General features: G+C 35.3%; 1 protein-coding gene across 1 annotated transcript in view; it reads left to right on the top strand.

The window, feature by feature from the left end:
• Positions 1-15,479, top strand: part of NELL2 (neural EGFL like 2) — a 556,616-nt gene that overhangs the window by 437,185 nt on the left and 103,952 nt on the right. The window contains exons 14-15 of the mRNA XM_053719205.1: positions 12,563-12,685; positions 14,076-14,171. Of these exons, the coding sequence (XP_053575180.1) occupies positions 12,563-12,685; positions 14,076-14,171 (219 nt within the window). The remainder of the gene's footprint in view (positions 1-12,562; positions 12,686-14,075; positions 14,172-15,479) is intronic.

Here is a 15,479-nt window from a genome sequence, read left to right as displayed (position 1 = left end):
AAATAAATACAATTAAATAAACTAACTAAAGTACAAAAAATAAAAAAGAACTAAGTTACAAAAAATAAAAAAATATTTACAAACATTAGAAAAATATTACAACAATTTTAAACTAATTACACCTACTCTAAGCCCCCTAATAAAATAACAAAGACCCCCAAAATAAAAAAATGCCCTACCCTATTCTAAATTTAAAATAGAAAAGCTCTTTTACCTTACCAGCCCTTAAAAGGGCCTTTTGCGGGGCATGCCCCAAAGAATTCAGCTCTTTTGCCTGTAAAAAAAAACATACAATTCCCCCCCAACATTACAACCCACCACCCACATACCCCTAATCTAACCCAAACCCCCCTTAAATAAACCTAATACTAAGCCCCTGAAGATCTCCCTACCTTGTCTTCACCACACCGGGTCCCGATCGGTCCAGAAGAGCCTCCGAAGTCTTGATCCAAGCCCAAGCGGGGGCTGAAGAGTGACGTCCATCCTCCGGCTGAAGTCTTGATCCAAGCCCAAGCGGGGGCTGAAGAGTGACGTCCATCCTCCGGCTGAAGTCTTGATCCAAGCGGCGGTTGAAGAATTCCATCTTCGGGCAGAAGAGTAGATCCGGACTGGCAAACATCTTCATCCAAGCCGCATCTTCTATGTTCTTCCATCCGATGACGAGCGGCTCCATCTTGAAGACCTCCAGCGCGGATCCATCTTCTTCTTCCGACGACTAGACGATGAATGACGGTTCCTTTAAGGGACGTCATCCAAGATGGCGTCCCTCAAATTCCGATTGGATGATAGGATTCTATCAGCCAATCGGAATTAAGGTAGGAAAAATCTGATTGGCTGATGGAATCAGCCAATCAGATTCAAGTTCAATCCGATTGGCTGATCCAATCAGCCAATCAGATTGAGCTCGCATTCTATTGGCTGTTCCGATCAGCCAATAGAATGCGAGATCAATCTGATTGGCTGATTGGATCAGCCAATCGGATTGAACTTGAATCTGATTGGCTGATTCCATCAGGCAATCAGATTTTTCCTACCTTAATTCCGATTGGCTGATAGAATCCTATCAGCCAATCGGAATTCGAGGGACACCATCTTGGATGACGTCCCTTAAAGGAACCGTCATTCGTCGGGAAGTCGTCGGTGAAGATGGATGTTCCGCGTCGGCGGGATGAACATGGATCCGGAAGAAAGAAGATTGAAGATGCCGCTTGATAGAAGACTTCAGCCAGATCATGGACCTCTTCAGCTCCCGCTTGGATGAAGACTTCAGTCGGATCATGGACCTCTTCAGCTCCCGCTTGGATGAAGACTTCAGCCGGATCATGGACATCTTCAGCCCCCCGCTTGGGCTTGGATCAAGACATCGGAGGCTCTTCTGGACTGATCAGTGAACCCGGTGTGGTGAAGACAAGGTAGGAAGATCTTCAGGGGCTTAGTGTTAGGTTTATTTAAGGGGGGTTTGGGTTAGATTAGGGGTATGTGGGTGGTGGGTTGTAATGTTGGGGGGGGTATTGTATTTTATTTTTTTTACAGGCAAAAGAGCTGAATTCTTTGGGGCATGCCCCGCAAAGGCCCCTTTTCAGGGCTGGTAAGGTAAAAGAGCTTTTCTATTTTAATTTTAGAATAGGGTAGGGCATTTTTTTATTTTGGGGGTCTTTGTTATTTTATTAGGGGGCTTAGAGTAGGTGTAATTAGTTTAAAATTGTTGTAATATTTTTCTAATGTTTGTAAATATCTTTTTATTTTTTGTAACTTAGTTCTTTTTTATTTTTTGTACTTTAGTTAGTTTATTTCATTGTATTTATTTGTAGGTATTGTATTTAATTAATTTATTGATAGTGTAGTGTTAGCTTTAATTATAGGTAATTGTAGGTATTTTATTTAATTAATTTATTGATAGTGTAGTGTTAGCTTTAATTGTAACTTAGGTTAGGATTTATTTTACAGGTAATTTTGTAATTATTTTAACTAGGTAACTATTAAATAGTTATTAACTATTTAATAGCTATGGTACCTGGTTAAAATAATTACAAAGTTGCCTGTAAAATAAATATTAATCCTAAAATAGCTACAATATAATTATAATTTATATTGTAGCTATATTAGGGTTTATTTTACAGGTAAGTATTTAGCTTTAAATAGGAATAATTTATTTAATAAGAGTTAATTTATTTAGTTAGATTTAAATTATATTTAAGTTAGGGGGGTGTTAGTGTTAGGGTTAGACTTAGCTTTAGGGGTTAATACATTTATTATAGTAGCAGTGAGGTCCGGTCGGCAGATTAGGGGTTAATTATTGTAGGTAGGTGGAGGCGACGTTGGGGGTGGCACATTAGGGGTTAATAAATATAATATAGGGGTCGGTGGTGTTAGGGGCAGCAGATTAGGGGTACATAGCTATAATGTAAGTTGCGGCGGTGTACGGAGCGGCAGATTAGGGGTTAAAAAAAATATGCAGGTGTCAGCGATAGCGGGGGCGGTAGATTAGGGGTTAATAAGTGTAATGCTAGGGATTATTAGACTCGGGGTACATGTTAGAGTGTTAGGTGCAGACTTAGGAAGTGTTTCCCCATAGGAAACAATGGGGCTGCGTTAGGAGCTTAACGCTGCTTTTTTGCAGGTGTTAGGTTTTTTTTCAGCTCAAACTGCCCCATTGTTTCCTATGGGGGAATCGTGCACGAGCACGTTTTTGAAGCTGGCCGCGTCCGTAAGCACTGCTGGTATTGAGAGTTGCAGTGGCGGTAAATTATGCTTTACGCTCCCTTTTTAGAGCCTAACGCAGCCATTCTGTGAACTTTAAATACCAGCGAAATTTAAAAGGTGTGGGGAAAAAAAGCATGCGTTAGCTACGCTGGTCGTTACCGACAAAACTCTAAATCTATGCGATTGTTATTCAACCGCATGTTTTATTATTCTGAATGGGATTGTTGGTTTTAATTTTAGAAATGGAGATGCATTTATGTACAATAATATGGTGATATATCGGATTGTGTACTTCAGTCCTTTTTAAGCAAACTTTCATTGCCTGATGTCAACATGTTAACTCAATGGCCAATATTAGGATTGGAATAAAGAAGCTTTTTATATATTTTGTATTATTTTTTGTAGCTATTACATCTAATACATTCCATTATTCACTTTGATATATACACTCTGATTTTCACAGCACTTCTAAATGTGAAGAGTTCATTCTCTAGAGAAGATACAGTATCCCATGCTACCGGCCTTTTAGTTAAATTGCTATTATTGATGTATAGGTATAACTTTCTTTGTTAAATAAAACACATTGTTATCTCAAGACAAGAGACCACTAATTTAAAGAGATATATCTACTACTGCCGTTCTTATTTTTACAGTGGTTTGTAACTTATTTCATCTTGGTCCTGTTCACTCTAAATGCAGTATGATCTCTTTGCCATTTCTTTTTGACTTCTTGCCAAGCACATCATTTAAAGCTGGGAAAATGTTTAAAGGAATAAAGTTTTTACTTGTGTCCTTGAGGCAATTGTGTTGTATCATTATGTAACATAACAGGTTGTATAACATGCTACAGGCTTGAAAGCTAAGCAGGCATTGTACAACTATTTCCAAAAGACAAGTGTTTATTAGTTTTGAATGTGCATTGTTTAATGACTAATGGTATTTTAGAGTGAAATAAGGTGTGAAATATTTGCTTGCTCTTTGCTAAAAGTGTTGTCCTTATGAGAAGAAAATATTGTGGATGTGTGAATTCATATTATAGATAAAAAAAGGTTTTATGGGATATAAGTACAAATCGTCTATCGGGATGCACTATAACTGCATGCTAATATTTCCTGAGCCTGATATGTGCTTTAAAATTGCCCAGGTTCAATAAAGGTTGGCGGGTCTGCCTGACCTCACAGCAAGAATTATCAGACCTCTGATTGTTCATTAAAGGCTCAGTAAAGATAAAATTAAACTTTCATAATTCAGATAGGATATGTAATTTTAAACAACTTTCCAATTTACTTTTCTGATGAAATTTCCTTTGTTTTTTTTCTATTCTTTGTTGAAAGCTAAACCTAGGCCAACCTCATAGGCTGATTTCTCCTTGAAGGCCGACTATTTGGAGTGAAATTTACAGTTTTTCACATTTAGACAGTGCTAGGGTGCCATATAAACAAAAATGTTCTCACTCCCGTGGAGTTATGCAGAAGTCAGCACTGAATGGCTAAAATGCAAGTTTGTAAATAGCACCAAGATAAGGGGGCAGTCTGCAGAGGCTTAGATAAAAGATAATCACAGAGGTAAAAAGTATATTAATATAACAGTGTTGTTTATGCAAAACTGGGGAATGGAAAATAAAGTGATTATCTACTTTTTTAAATATCACAAATGTTCAAGTAGACTGTCCCTTTAAAGAGACGTGCTTGGTACACAGAGAGTACTATGTATGGGGTGCATTTTGAAATGAAATGTACAGACAACTACAGTAAAATATGGTACTCATCCGGGTGTAACTTGTACTTATGTAAGGATTCATATGTTGTGTATAGATGTTTATTTAGGTATACAATATTAGAACTCTAAGAGGCCGATTTATCATTGTCTGTCGACATGATACGCTGTAGCGCTGAGTCATTATTCTGAATAGATCATTCATACTTTGTAGGAACCTGTATATTTAACATTTTTTTAAAGTAAATTAACATAAGAACCTTAAAGGAATACTGAACACAATTTTTTTCTTTCATGATTCAGATAGAGCATGAAATTTTAAGCAACTTTCTAATTTACTCCTATTATCAATTTTTCTTCGTTCTTTTGCTATCTTTATTTTAAAAGCAGGAATGTAAATCTTAGCAGCCAGTCCATTTTAGGTTCAGCACCATGGATAGCACTTGCTTATTGGAAGCTTACATTTACCCACCAGTAAGCAAGCATAACCCAAATTCTTAACCAAAAATGGGTCGGCTCCTATGCATCACATTCCTGCTTTTTAAATAAAGATAGCAAGAGAACGAAGAAAAATTGATAATAGGAGTAAATTAGAAAGTTGCTTAAAACTGCATGCTCTATCTGAATCGTGAAAGAAAAAAATTGGGTTTAGTGTCCCTTTAAGGGGTGAATTCACTGGTCTAGATTATTATTATTATTATTATTATTATCAGGTATTTATAAAGCACCAGCAGATTACGCAGCGCTATACAAGAAATAATGGAACATTACAGGGATGCATTAAATACACAAACAAGTACAATATTGGGGTACATTACAGTTGTAGGTGAAATAATTGAGTTATACAAAAGGAGAGGAATGCCCTGCCCTTGAGCACAATCAGTAGTAGTTCCCTTTAAATACAAAGTGGCCTACAGGTAGAGAGGCTCTCAAGCTTACAATCTAAAGAAGAGGGATTGGACACAAAAGGTGAGGGAGAAGGGAAATATGTCTGATATAAGGCAGTGTAAACTGAGAGTGAGTGAAATGTGTGGTGAGTAAATGAAGGTTGGGAAAGTGTAACAGAATATGATAAAGTGTCAGTTCAGAGGCTGTGAGTGGGAAGTAGTGTCTCTATCCTGGATCATTAGTGACAGCTGCACCTAATTGCTGTTAGGTGTTTATATGTTAAGGTAAAAACCAGGGTGAGAGGTGGAGGGAGGCTTGGTGGGCTAGTGCATGCAGAGAGTCTGTAGGATTGTTGTTGCAGTGAGGTCTGTGTGAGAAAGAGATGTGTTTTTCCACTCTTGCAGGGCAGCCCTCATGGAATTCTATAAAAATGGGGCTTTTCCTGCATGTGGTGAGATGCCTCCCATAGCAATAATGAGAGCTCTCTATTTTGTAAAAGTTTGCAATGGAGAAGGAAGTACAGTATGTTTAAGCTTTAATATTACGTCTAATACAAATCAAATTACTCTGTTTTCAGTACACTATACCTTAAAGGGACAGTCAACCCAAAAATTACTTTAACTTATTTAGATTAGTTAACTAACTAGTAGGTTAAACTGTAGCCAAATTTCCATCTAAATAAAGTTTGGCAGAAAATAAACTTACTAGATCTCATCTGGCAGTTTGGAAATGGCCGCCTGACCACTCCTTCTCTGACGTCTCCCAAAAGCTTGCACTAGTACAGGATCCTTTTCTTGAGTCTAGTAGTCTCGTCCCTGCGCGCTCCTGCACCCCAATGCAAGGAGACTGATTCTCTTATATATCGAATCTTGTAACCAGAATATTACGTTATTATGGGACCCCATCGTTGTTGTATTTTTAACCAGGGGGGTTGTGTGGGACGATGGGGTCCCATATGTTGTTGTATTTTTAACTAATCTATCCGAGTTGAATGGAAAATGAACTATAATGATAATTTACGATATATAAGAGAATCAGTCTCCTTGCATTGGGGTGGAACCACTGATTTAGTGAAGCGTTAACAGTTGTATCTATCGCAGAACCTCCGGTTTGAAGTGTTACATAGAAGGAGGGTATAGAAGGATCCAACCACTTAGATTAATATGTGGTAACAATACCAAATACCGGTAATGACATGAATGTGAATAGTTAAATATATATCTCCTACGTAATATTGAATCACCATGTTTGAATAAACTGTATTTTAAACATACACAAGTTATCTTATAATGTAAAGTAAGTGAACGGTGGAGCGCAATTACATTTAACACAGCCGGTATATGCAAGCTTTCAACATCGTATGACACTCTGCTATATAGATTGTACAATCCATTATTCTCTATACTAGTAGGTTAATTGTCCAATAGTACAAAGCGCTACCCTGCAGGACAAGTATTTGCAAACTACTAAATACAAGAATGGGGATATTGTTTACTATCGATATTAGCAATTGTTAATTGCAAGATCAAATAATTGTCTACTTACCAAAATGTATCAAACAAGTGCCAACCCGTAGCACTAGTATTTACAATCAGTAAATGTATACACATTATATCAGGAATAGAGTACGATAATAGTGACACCAATATATACAATATGCAACAAGAAATAAAGTGATTTTGAAGAAGAGACTGTTCCTGGGCAGAAGTGGTTAGATCAATAACGTAATATTCTGGTTACAAGATTATCTCAGACCATCATATCGCTGCCTGCCCGGCACTCACTGCCTCTCAGTCTCTGTAACACACAGCACACAGCATGGATGAGAGGCAGTGAGTACCGGCCGGGTATGAACAGCTGTTAGCTGAAATTGCAAGAGCGCGCAGGGACGAGACTACTAGATTCGAGAAAAGGATCCTGTACTAGTGCAAGCTTTTGGGAGACGTCAGAGAAGGAGGGGTCAGGCGGCCATTTCCAAACTGCCAGATGAGATCTAGTAAGATTATTTTCTGCCAAACTTTATTTAGATGGAAATTTGGCTACAGTTTACTGTAAAGATAGTTAGTTAACTAATCTAAATAAGTTAAAGTAATTTTTGGGTTGACTGTCCCTTTAAAGTCACTGTTATTTTTGTATGCATGGGTTTGCCTTTCAGAGTGATTTGTTTTTGTTTTTTATGTATTTTGATTTAAAAAAAAGCTTTTAAGTTGCGGGCAAAAACATAGAGAACTGTAGAGTGGAAATGTTTACAGAATTACAGAATATCCTTGTTCTATCAATTTTACAAAAAATAACAATTAGGCTTTGAATTTTGTACTTATACATGAATTTCTATGGGTTTTTGCATGTCCAGTGTACTTAAATGTGTGCATATTTATTTCTGTGTAATTTACATTCAAATGTTATGATTTTGATAACATACAAAAAGTTATACGAACATTTAAAATTTTTAATGCACCTTAATACAATTTTTTCCTGAGTATTTTTGAGTAAATGGTTAAATTATTTGTTTTGTATGATTTCTAAATTACTATTTTCATTATGCACTATTGTATTGTATGCATCTCCATCCCATAGGATAATGCAGTATACGCCCCTTAGCGTCACACCCTTTTTTTCTGGGTAAAAATAGGACTGGAGATTCTTTTAGAATCTCACCAGCCCAGAGACCTTTGTAAAATCGATGATGCAATATACCTGAAAAAAACTGACAAGCAAATATCACAAGAACATCCCTATGTAAGAAAGGAAGATATTTTACCTCACAATTTCTTAGCTATCTAATTTAAGTGCTCTGTGATTTAGAGCTACTCTTTTTGTTATCATTTGCATGGTTTTTAAAAAAAAACAGCCAATCATCTTATCAGTGCTGAGTTCACACTTTGTTTTACTGTGATCTCATGGGATTTAGCTGCCATATATGAAAAATTCTGCTGTGGAAAAGGCAAAAAATTACTGCACCAAATGGTTTATTTTCTCTATTATATACACCTTGATGAGCAAAATATGCGGTACACAATAATAATAATAATAATATAAGAAATATTATGTTGCATTCCCAGTCTTCTCATGATCTTCCCATTAACTTATCCTGGTGTTGTTCTTGATTGTTGTGAAGCCTGATAGACAAGGCAAATCTATTACCACAGCCACAAGGGAGAATTTATTGTCAGCAACAGTAATTATAGATGGTAATTGGCATCATTTACGTTGTTTTAGACCAATGGATGTGACGAACTTGGGACAAGCCATCTGTCACACACTGCTAATTCACAAGTTATGGGATTTGAGCACCACACGGGGTGCTTGTTGATGAAGAAATTAACAATATCACCAATCACATAAAAGCTTTTGAATTTACACTTCTGAAAACAATCTGCAGCTGGCTGGTATCCTTTTAGAAAAATGTTATCTAATTTGAATAAACCTAAATAATGTTGTTAAAATAGGTCTGGCAACTGAAAATATACATATAAATACATATAAAAACTAAATATTTTTTAAATAATTTCCCTAAAAATAGTAAATAATGATACTTTTTAGGAAAAGTACTTTTTTTTTTTTTTTTTTTTATTAACCTTGATTCCAGACAGAAAAAAGTATGTGGAGGCAAGGGCAGAGATACATGCTGGTGCTGTGTTATAATATGCACATTTCAAGATCAATTAACCTTTTATTGGAGACATATTATTCTGCTTATACATAAGTTTATTGTTCCTTTTAAATATCTGCTAATTTGTAAGTAGAGAATTGCAAAGGTAACTTGAATAAAAAAGGTAGTAAAAGTACTAAGGTAACACCTGCTGCTGAAATTAATTATTTACAAGACCTTAAAACAACTATGGGTTTTATTTTTAGTTTTTTTAGACTTTGTAATTCAATAACATGGAACCATTTTTATGGCTTAAAGGGACATAATACTCATATGCTAAATCACTCGAAACTGATGCAGTATAACTGTAAAAAGCTGACAGGAAAAGATCACCTGAGCATCTCTATGTAAAAAAGGAAGATATTTTACATAACAATCTCCTCAGCTCAGCAGAGTAAGTTCTGTGTAAAAAAAGTTATACTCAGCTGCTCCCAGCTGCAGGTAAAAAAAAAAAAATGAAGAAATGAACAGCAGCCAATCAGCATCAGCAGTGCTGAGGTCATGAACTCTTTTATTGTGATCTCATGAGATTTGACTTAACTCTCATGAGATTTCATTGTAAACTTCCTTTAAACTGAATAGGGAAATAACATGAGAGTGCACGAGGCTCATCCCTTCGGCTGTCCCGGGACAGACATACTAATATGCTGCTTAGAAATCCTTTACAATGGGATGTGGCTACTGAGAAACTTTTGAGGTAAAATATCTTTCTTTTTTACATAGAGATGTTCAGGTGATATTTTCTAGTCAGCTTTTTACAGCTATGCTGCATCACTTTCAAGTGTTTAAACATTTGGGTATTATGGCCCTTTAATGAGATTTTAGATCTTGTTTATAAACTGCATCATGGATACATACTGGGATTAAGTCTCTCATCACTGTTTTCATTAGTGCTTTTGCAAATGCTTCTTTTATTGTAAATGGATAGAATACTTGCAACAGATTCTAGTGGTGTAAACATACTACTTAATATTTCAGAAATGACAAATTTAATGGCGTACAAATAATTGATTTAAGAGATTTCAATGTCTTCAAAGGAAACTCAGGGTCAGAGCTTAGCATTTTAAATTAATTAAATGTAGACAAGCCACGTAAAATAATTGAAGAGGTCAATCATAGTCTTGGGCTATATATGAATAGGTATTAAAACATTTGTGGGATTATAATTTATCTCATATAAATGATTCAAGGGGATTATGAGAAAGAAAACTCAAAGCTATCAGAAACGGCTGAAATAATGCAAATGTACCTATGAATAAAAGGAACTGGTTAAAATGTGAACATAACCAAGACATTTTGGCCTCAATGATAATTGATTTTTCTGGTTGGAGATAAACTATAGTGCTGATTTCACAGGACTGAACTCATTGAAATCTCTAAGAAAAAGGGCGGAACCTGGAAGTCCCAGAGAGATGAGAGATTGCTTCCATAAAGCTTTCTGCTCAGTTGAGATAATCTAAAATGATCCCCAGCACTGTGAGATCTCTCACGAGATACTAGCAAGGGAAATGTTGCTATACTTCACTAATTTCCTGCATTTCTCTATGTGAAGGAGAGGCAAGTCCCCTGCAATATAGCACTGAATGACAATGATTTTTCTTACACTTATACTTTTTTTTTGTATTTTATATTACTTTACACTTCAGATCATGCCCTTTAAGTTTTATTACATTTAAGCTTTGCACTTTCTATTTTGTAATATATTGAATTTACATTTTGTATACAGTAATGATTTTACAAACTCTGATTATGTTTTCTGTGTTGCTTTAACAAATCAGGGTCATCTTATAAATTACAGATACATTAAGATATCTTTTACAAATTACATTGCATTTTGTATTTGTTCTATAAAAATAAAACTGACAGTTTCAGAAATTGGGTGGGGGCAAGGGAGTTCCATGGGATGAACAGGGGAGTTCCAAGAATATGTTTGAAGCTCTCTCTCACAATTGTCATGATATGCTCTAAGCTATTTTATACCAGTAGGTCTCACTGATTTATCTCACCAGCTGTATGCAGGTGAAGTTTGCTCAAAATTTGCAAAACACTTATTTAGCTGACAGAAAAGAAATTTAAACTAAACTAGAGGTAAATGCAAGTTAAATATTGTAGAGAAAACAATATATTTTTAAAATTTGTATTTGCTGCAAACTGAGACATGGGGGCCGATTTATCACATGTCTGTTTGACATGATCCGCTGAGCGGATCATGTCCGACAGACATCTCTGAATGCCGACAGCATACGCTGCTTATACAATTTTCTTCATATTAATAAGTTCGCAATACCAATCGCAGCTGGGTAAGATCACATTACCTCTCTGGTCATTTTGATATGAAACATGTGTCTAACATTATTTATATTGTATTATATTAATTTATATTAAGGCAATTTAATATTACTAATTATTTAGAAATTTATGGCATTTATATATCTAATATATTTTCATATGATATAGCATGCTCTATGTCTTCGACAATCTCTGCACACATGAATTGATGCCTGCAATAGAAATGGAAACAACCGTTAGAAATGATCTAAGCATTCATGTGTCTATGGTCCATATGAAATAAGATTAAGTATTTTATATATATATGCACTCCAAATATGGGACCATACAAATGGTTATCCAATCTATACCAATTCTGAATCTATTTCCTACACAAATATCCCCTGCAGCAATTATCTAGTTAAAATGATGTGTTTAATTTCAATATATATATCATGAATCATTTTAAACATACATGGAAAACTGGCATTGTTCCCTTTGCAAAATGCATTTAATTCTATTTGTGTCACCTTCCCCCCAGCTGTGGGTCTGCAGTACGTATGTCTTACTTTGAATCTATAAAGCTTTAGGTGACAAATTCCAGAGGGCTCCCAAGCATATTCTCCACCCAAAACACAGATCATTTATTCTAAATAATCAAAGGGGTTTCCTGTAAGTACTATGCTTATCCAACTATTTTAGATTTTATCCTTTTAAGTGATCGTTTTAAATTGGGTAGACCAAATGTCTTAGAGTCATAAAACTCTGTATATAGTCAAATGAGCATGGTCATTGAGTTAGTTCCTTTTGGAAAATGTCTGTATTTTACACAGCAGGAGTTCGTGCTTCAAAAGCTAGGCTGATTTTCAATCCTGATAAACGTGTATTCACCCAGCTCCCATCTGTTAGGGGGTTGGGACCCCCTGTGGATTAGAAGCTGTGTTCAACAAACTCATGTTTAATTAATCCTGAGGTCTCATCTAACATATACAGTGTATAAAATATACATATATATATACATATATATGTATACATATGTAGTATTCATCATAATATTCATATACTCTGACAGTGGAGGCGGGTACCCCAGTAAAATCAATTTCTGTGAAAGTGACATTAGTGGGAGTGTCTTATGGTTCTGGTGTTGGGATTAATATGGTTTGACTTAGAAACCAGGATGTAAGAGACAATATTTTTTTGTTTGTGAAAACTGAATTTTGTATCTGAACTAGAAGTAATATTAGACTGTCAACATCACTGCCATATTCCTTTACTTATGCATTATTTTTCCCAAATAATAATTTGAAACAATACTTTGTTTGTTTGTTTTGTTAGAACACAATGAATGTGCAACAAACCAGCATAGCTGTGATGAAAATGCACTGTGCTTTAACACAGTAGGAGGACACAACTGTGTTTGTCAGCCTGGGTATATAGGAAATGGCACAGTATGCAAAGGTAAGTTGCTTAAAGAACATTTACAAGAGGTAGATAATAACTGTAAAACACAATTTCTAAGAAACATTAATAACATAAATGAGATATTACAAACCACGCTCCAAATTTCAATTAAATGTTGATAAAGGATATAGTCCCAATTTGTAAAAACTGTTCTTTTTAATAAAGGGTACCTCAAAGTAAATAAAGAAATATATAGTGAAGCTCTGTTAAACTGATTGTAGCTCTAATGGTTTCCAACGGACCATACTCATATGGAAAATAGCTATATCTGAGCTCCCAGTTAAAACAGAATGAAAGGATATATCTCTGTCTGGTAATCAGTTGGTCTGCCACCGACTTTTCAATAAAAACTTGTTTTATAGCATAAAAGCATATGATACAGGACATACATGTGTAGCAGGTAAGGTGAGTCTTTACAATAATCAGCTCCATGTATACAAGCACTACTAAACAGTGAACAGTTGCACCAATGATGGAGCCAATATATACCAGACCACCTGTAAACAGTACTTAAAAAAAAAACAATTCGAAATTATTTCACAACTTTAAACCATTGAAACTTTCAAGCATAAAATTGCAATCTTATGTTTGCAATGATTATAAGAAGCAATATTTAAAAAATCTTTTTGATAAAACAAAACTTATAAACATTGTATACGACCCTTATCGGGATTCAAACTTGAGAATTACAATGCTTCAGTTCTGATTATTACCATAGGACCATTTAAATAATCTGATTCTTGTTTTTTGGTATCTTTATTTTTTCTTTTTTTCATGTATTATTATTTTTTTTTAATCATTATGAATAACCCCAATTTTCATATCATAAAATGACATTATTTTTTATTTTAACCAGTTACCCTAGCAACTATTCCATTAAGGATTGCTGACTAGTTTGTGTTAAAAACAAAAATATATTCTAAAAGAAGTGGTATAATTTGAAATCTTTATTTAAACCCTTAGGGATTAATATATTAGGGGCCATATTACAAATGGAATGCTATCGTTAGTGTGAGGAGCGTAAACACGTTCACAAGATCGTGGAGTTCTTTACGCCCAAATCCATATTACAAGTGGCGCGCTGTAATTTGACGTTGGATGAAAGTGTTAACATAATGTTAACTTACTCGTACACAAAACAACTGCACGCTTTGCACAAAATATTTAGCTTACGGCTCCATTTTTAGCAACTCAATGGAAACAAGCCCTAAGTTTGCTTAATGATGGTTTTATATAATAGAACAGTATGTTTATCTGTAAAATATCTATATGATTGTCATGTATAGAAGCCGTTAAATAACATATACACTTTTTATATTAAAAGATGTAGGAAAGATTTCATTGCAAATATTGACTGTGCTTACAAATGTATTTTATTTCCTCTTAGCATTTTGCAAGGATGGCTGTAGAAATGGCGGTACCTGTATAGCTCCCAATGCATGTGCATGCCCTCAAGGATTTACTGGGCACAGCTGTGAGACAGGTATGAACATTATTTATGACACTGCAGTGTATAGATTTATGATTCTATTGAATTGTTGTATTTTATGTGATATACAAGCTGATTAAGCATTTTTCGTTCTGTAAACGCAAATGGTATCTGGTTTTCAATCATTAAAGGAAAATTAAAGTCATATTCTTTTCTTTGTTTCATCCAAATGCTAAAACTGTAGTACCATACTATTTAATATAGTTAATGCTGTAAAAAAAAGTCTTAGGCATGTGGGGTGTGTCACTGTCAACCAATAGAGATGTAGTAGTATTCTTTATCAGTCAGGGATGTTCCTAGCTGTGAAATTCCTGTCCTTTAACCCTCTTTTATGCAAACAAATATTTTTAACATGTTTAAAGAGTATTGTTTCATACACATAACAGAAAGCTCAAGAGTTTAATGTCCCTTCAAATGGGTGTTTAAAAAAATAGTTTACCAGTACTATATAAATAAATTTTTATTGTAAGTGGAGAATTATGGGGGGGGGGGGGTTTCCATACACTTTTTCCCAAGCATGAAGTATTGCAACACCTTCTGACTTTGTTTACTCTCTATGGACTACATTTCAAGCTGTAGTTTGTGCTCCCACTCTCATGTTAACTTCGCTCAACTTTGTCTTTTTGTACGTGACAGGTAACACGTGTATTACAAGTTGAAAGTAAAATGTTTTTGCTCGCACACTAACCGGACGCATGCAAAAAGCTGAATTTACAATATTGCAACCCCGTTAACGTATTCCCCCATAGACTTCAATGCAGCGTGATCGGGTTTTCTGAAGTGCGCTAACTCGAATATATTATATTTATATATATATAGATCTTCAAGCAGGGACTGCACTCACTGGGTTTGGATAAAATAATATTTATTACTTGGTTACCACATAATAAATAAGTATTATTTTATCCAAACCCAGTGAGTGCAGTCCCTGCTTGAAGGAAGATCTATTGATATACTGACTTTGCACCCTGGTCAATGACCCACCTAAATTGTGTGTGCAGATATATATATATTTATAAATACTTAGAACCAGGGGTCAAGTCCAGTGAGAAAGCATGGGAACGGAGTCCCTGCACTATTTTTGCAGGAGGAACTTAGTTCCCCCTGGACAGAAAACAGAAATGCTTCAGTAAACACTGCTGCTGCTGGTGGGAGGAGCTGGAACACAATCTGGTTAGATGGGCAGTCACTTCCTACAATGCACTAAATGCAAGCCTGTCAGTGGTCCTGCTGTGTTATCACCCCACACTATGTGTAGCACATGGTGCTTACATTTCTGTGTGGCTTGCTCTGACTATTGCA

The sequence above is a fragment of the Bombina bombina genome, chromosome 6 (assembly GCF_027579735.1).
Source record: "Bombina bombina isolate aBomBom1 chromosome 6, aBomBom1.pri, whole genome shotgun sequence".
Classification (NCBI taxonomy): Eukaryota; Metazoa; Chordata; class Amphibia; order Anura; family Bombinatoridae; genus Bombina; species Bombina bombina.
Note: the sequence above shows the minus strand (reverse complement) of the source record. Positions and strands in the feature narration are given on the sequence as shown.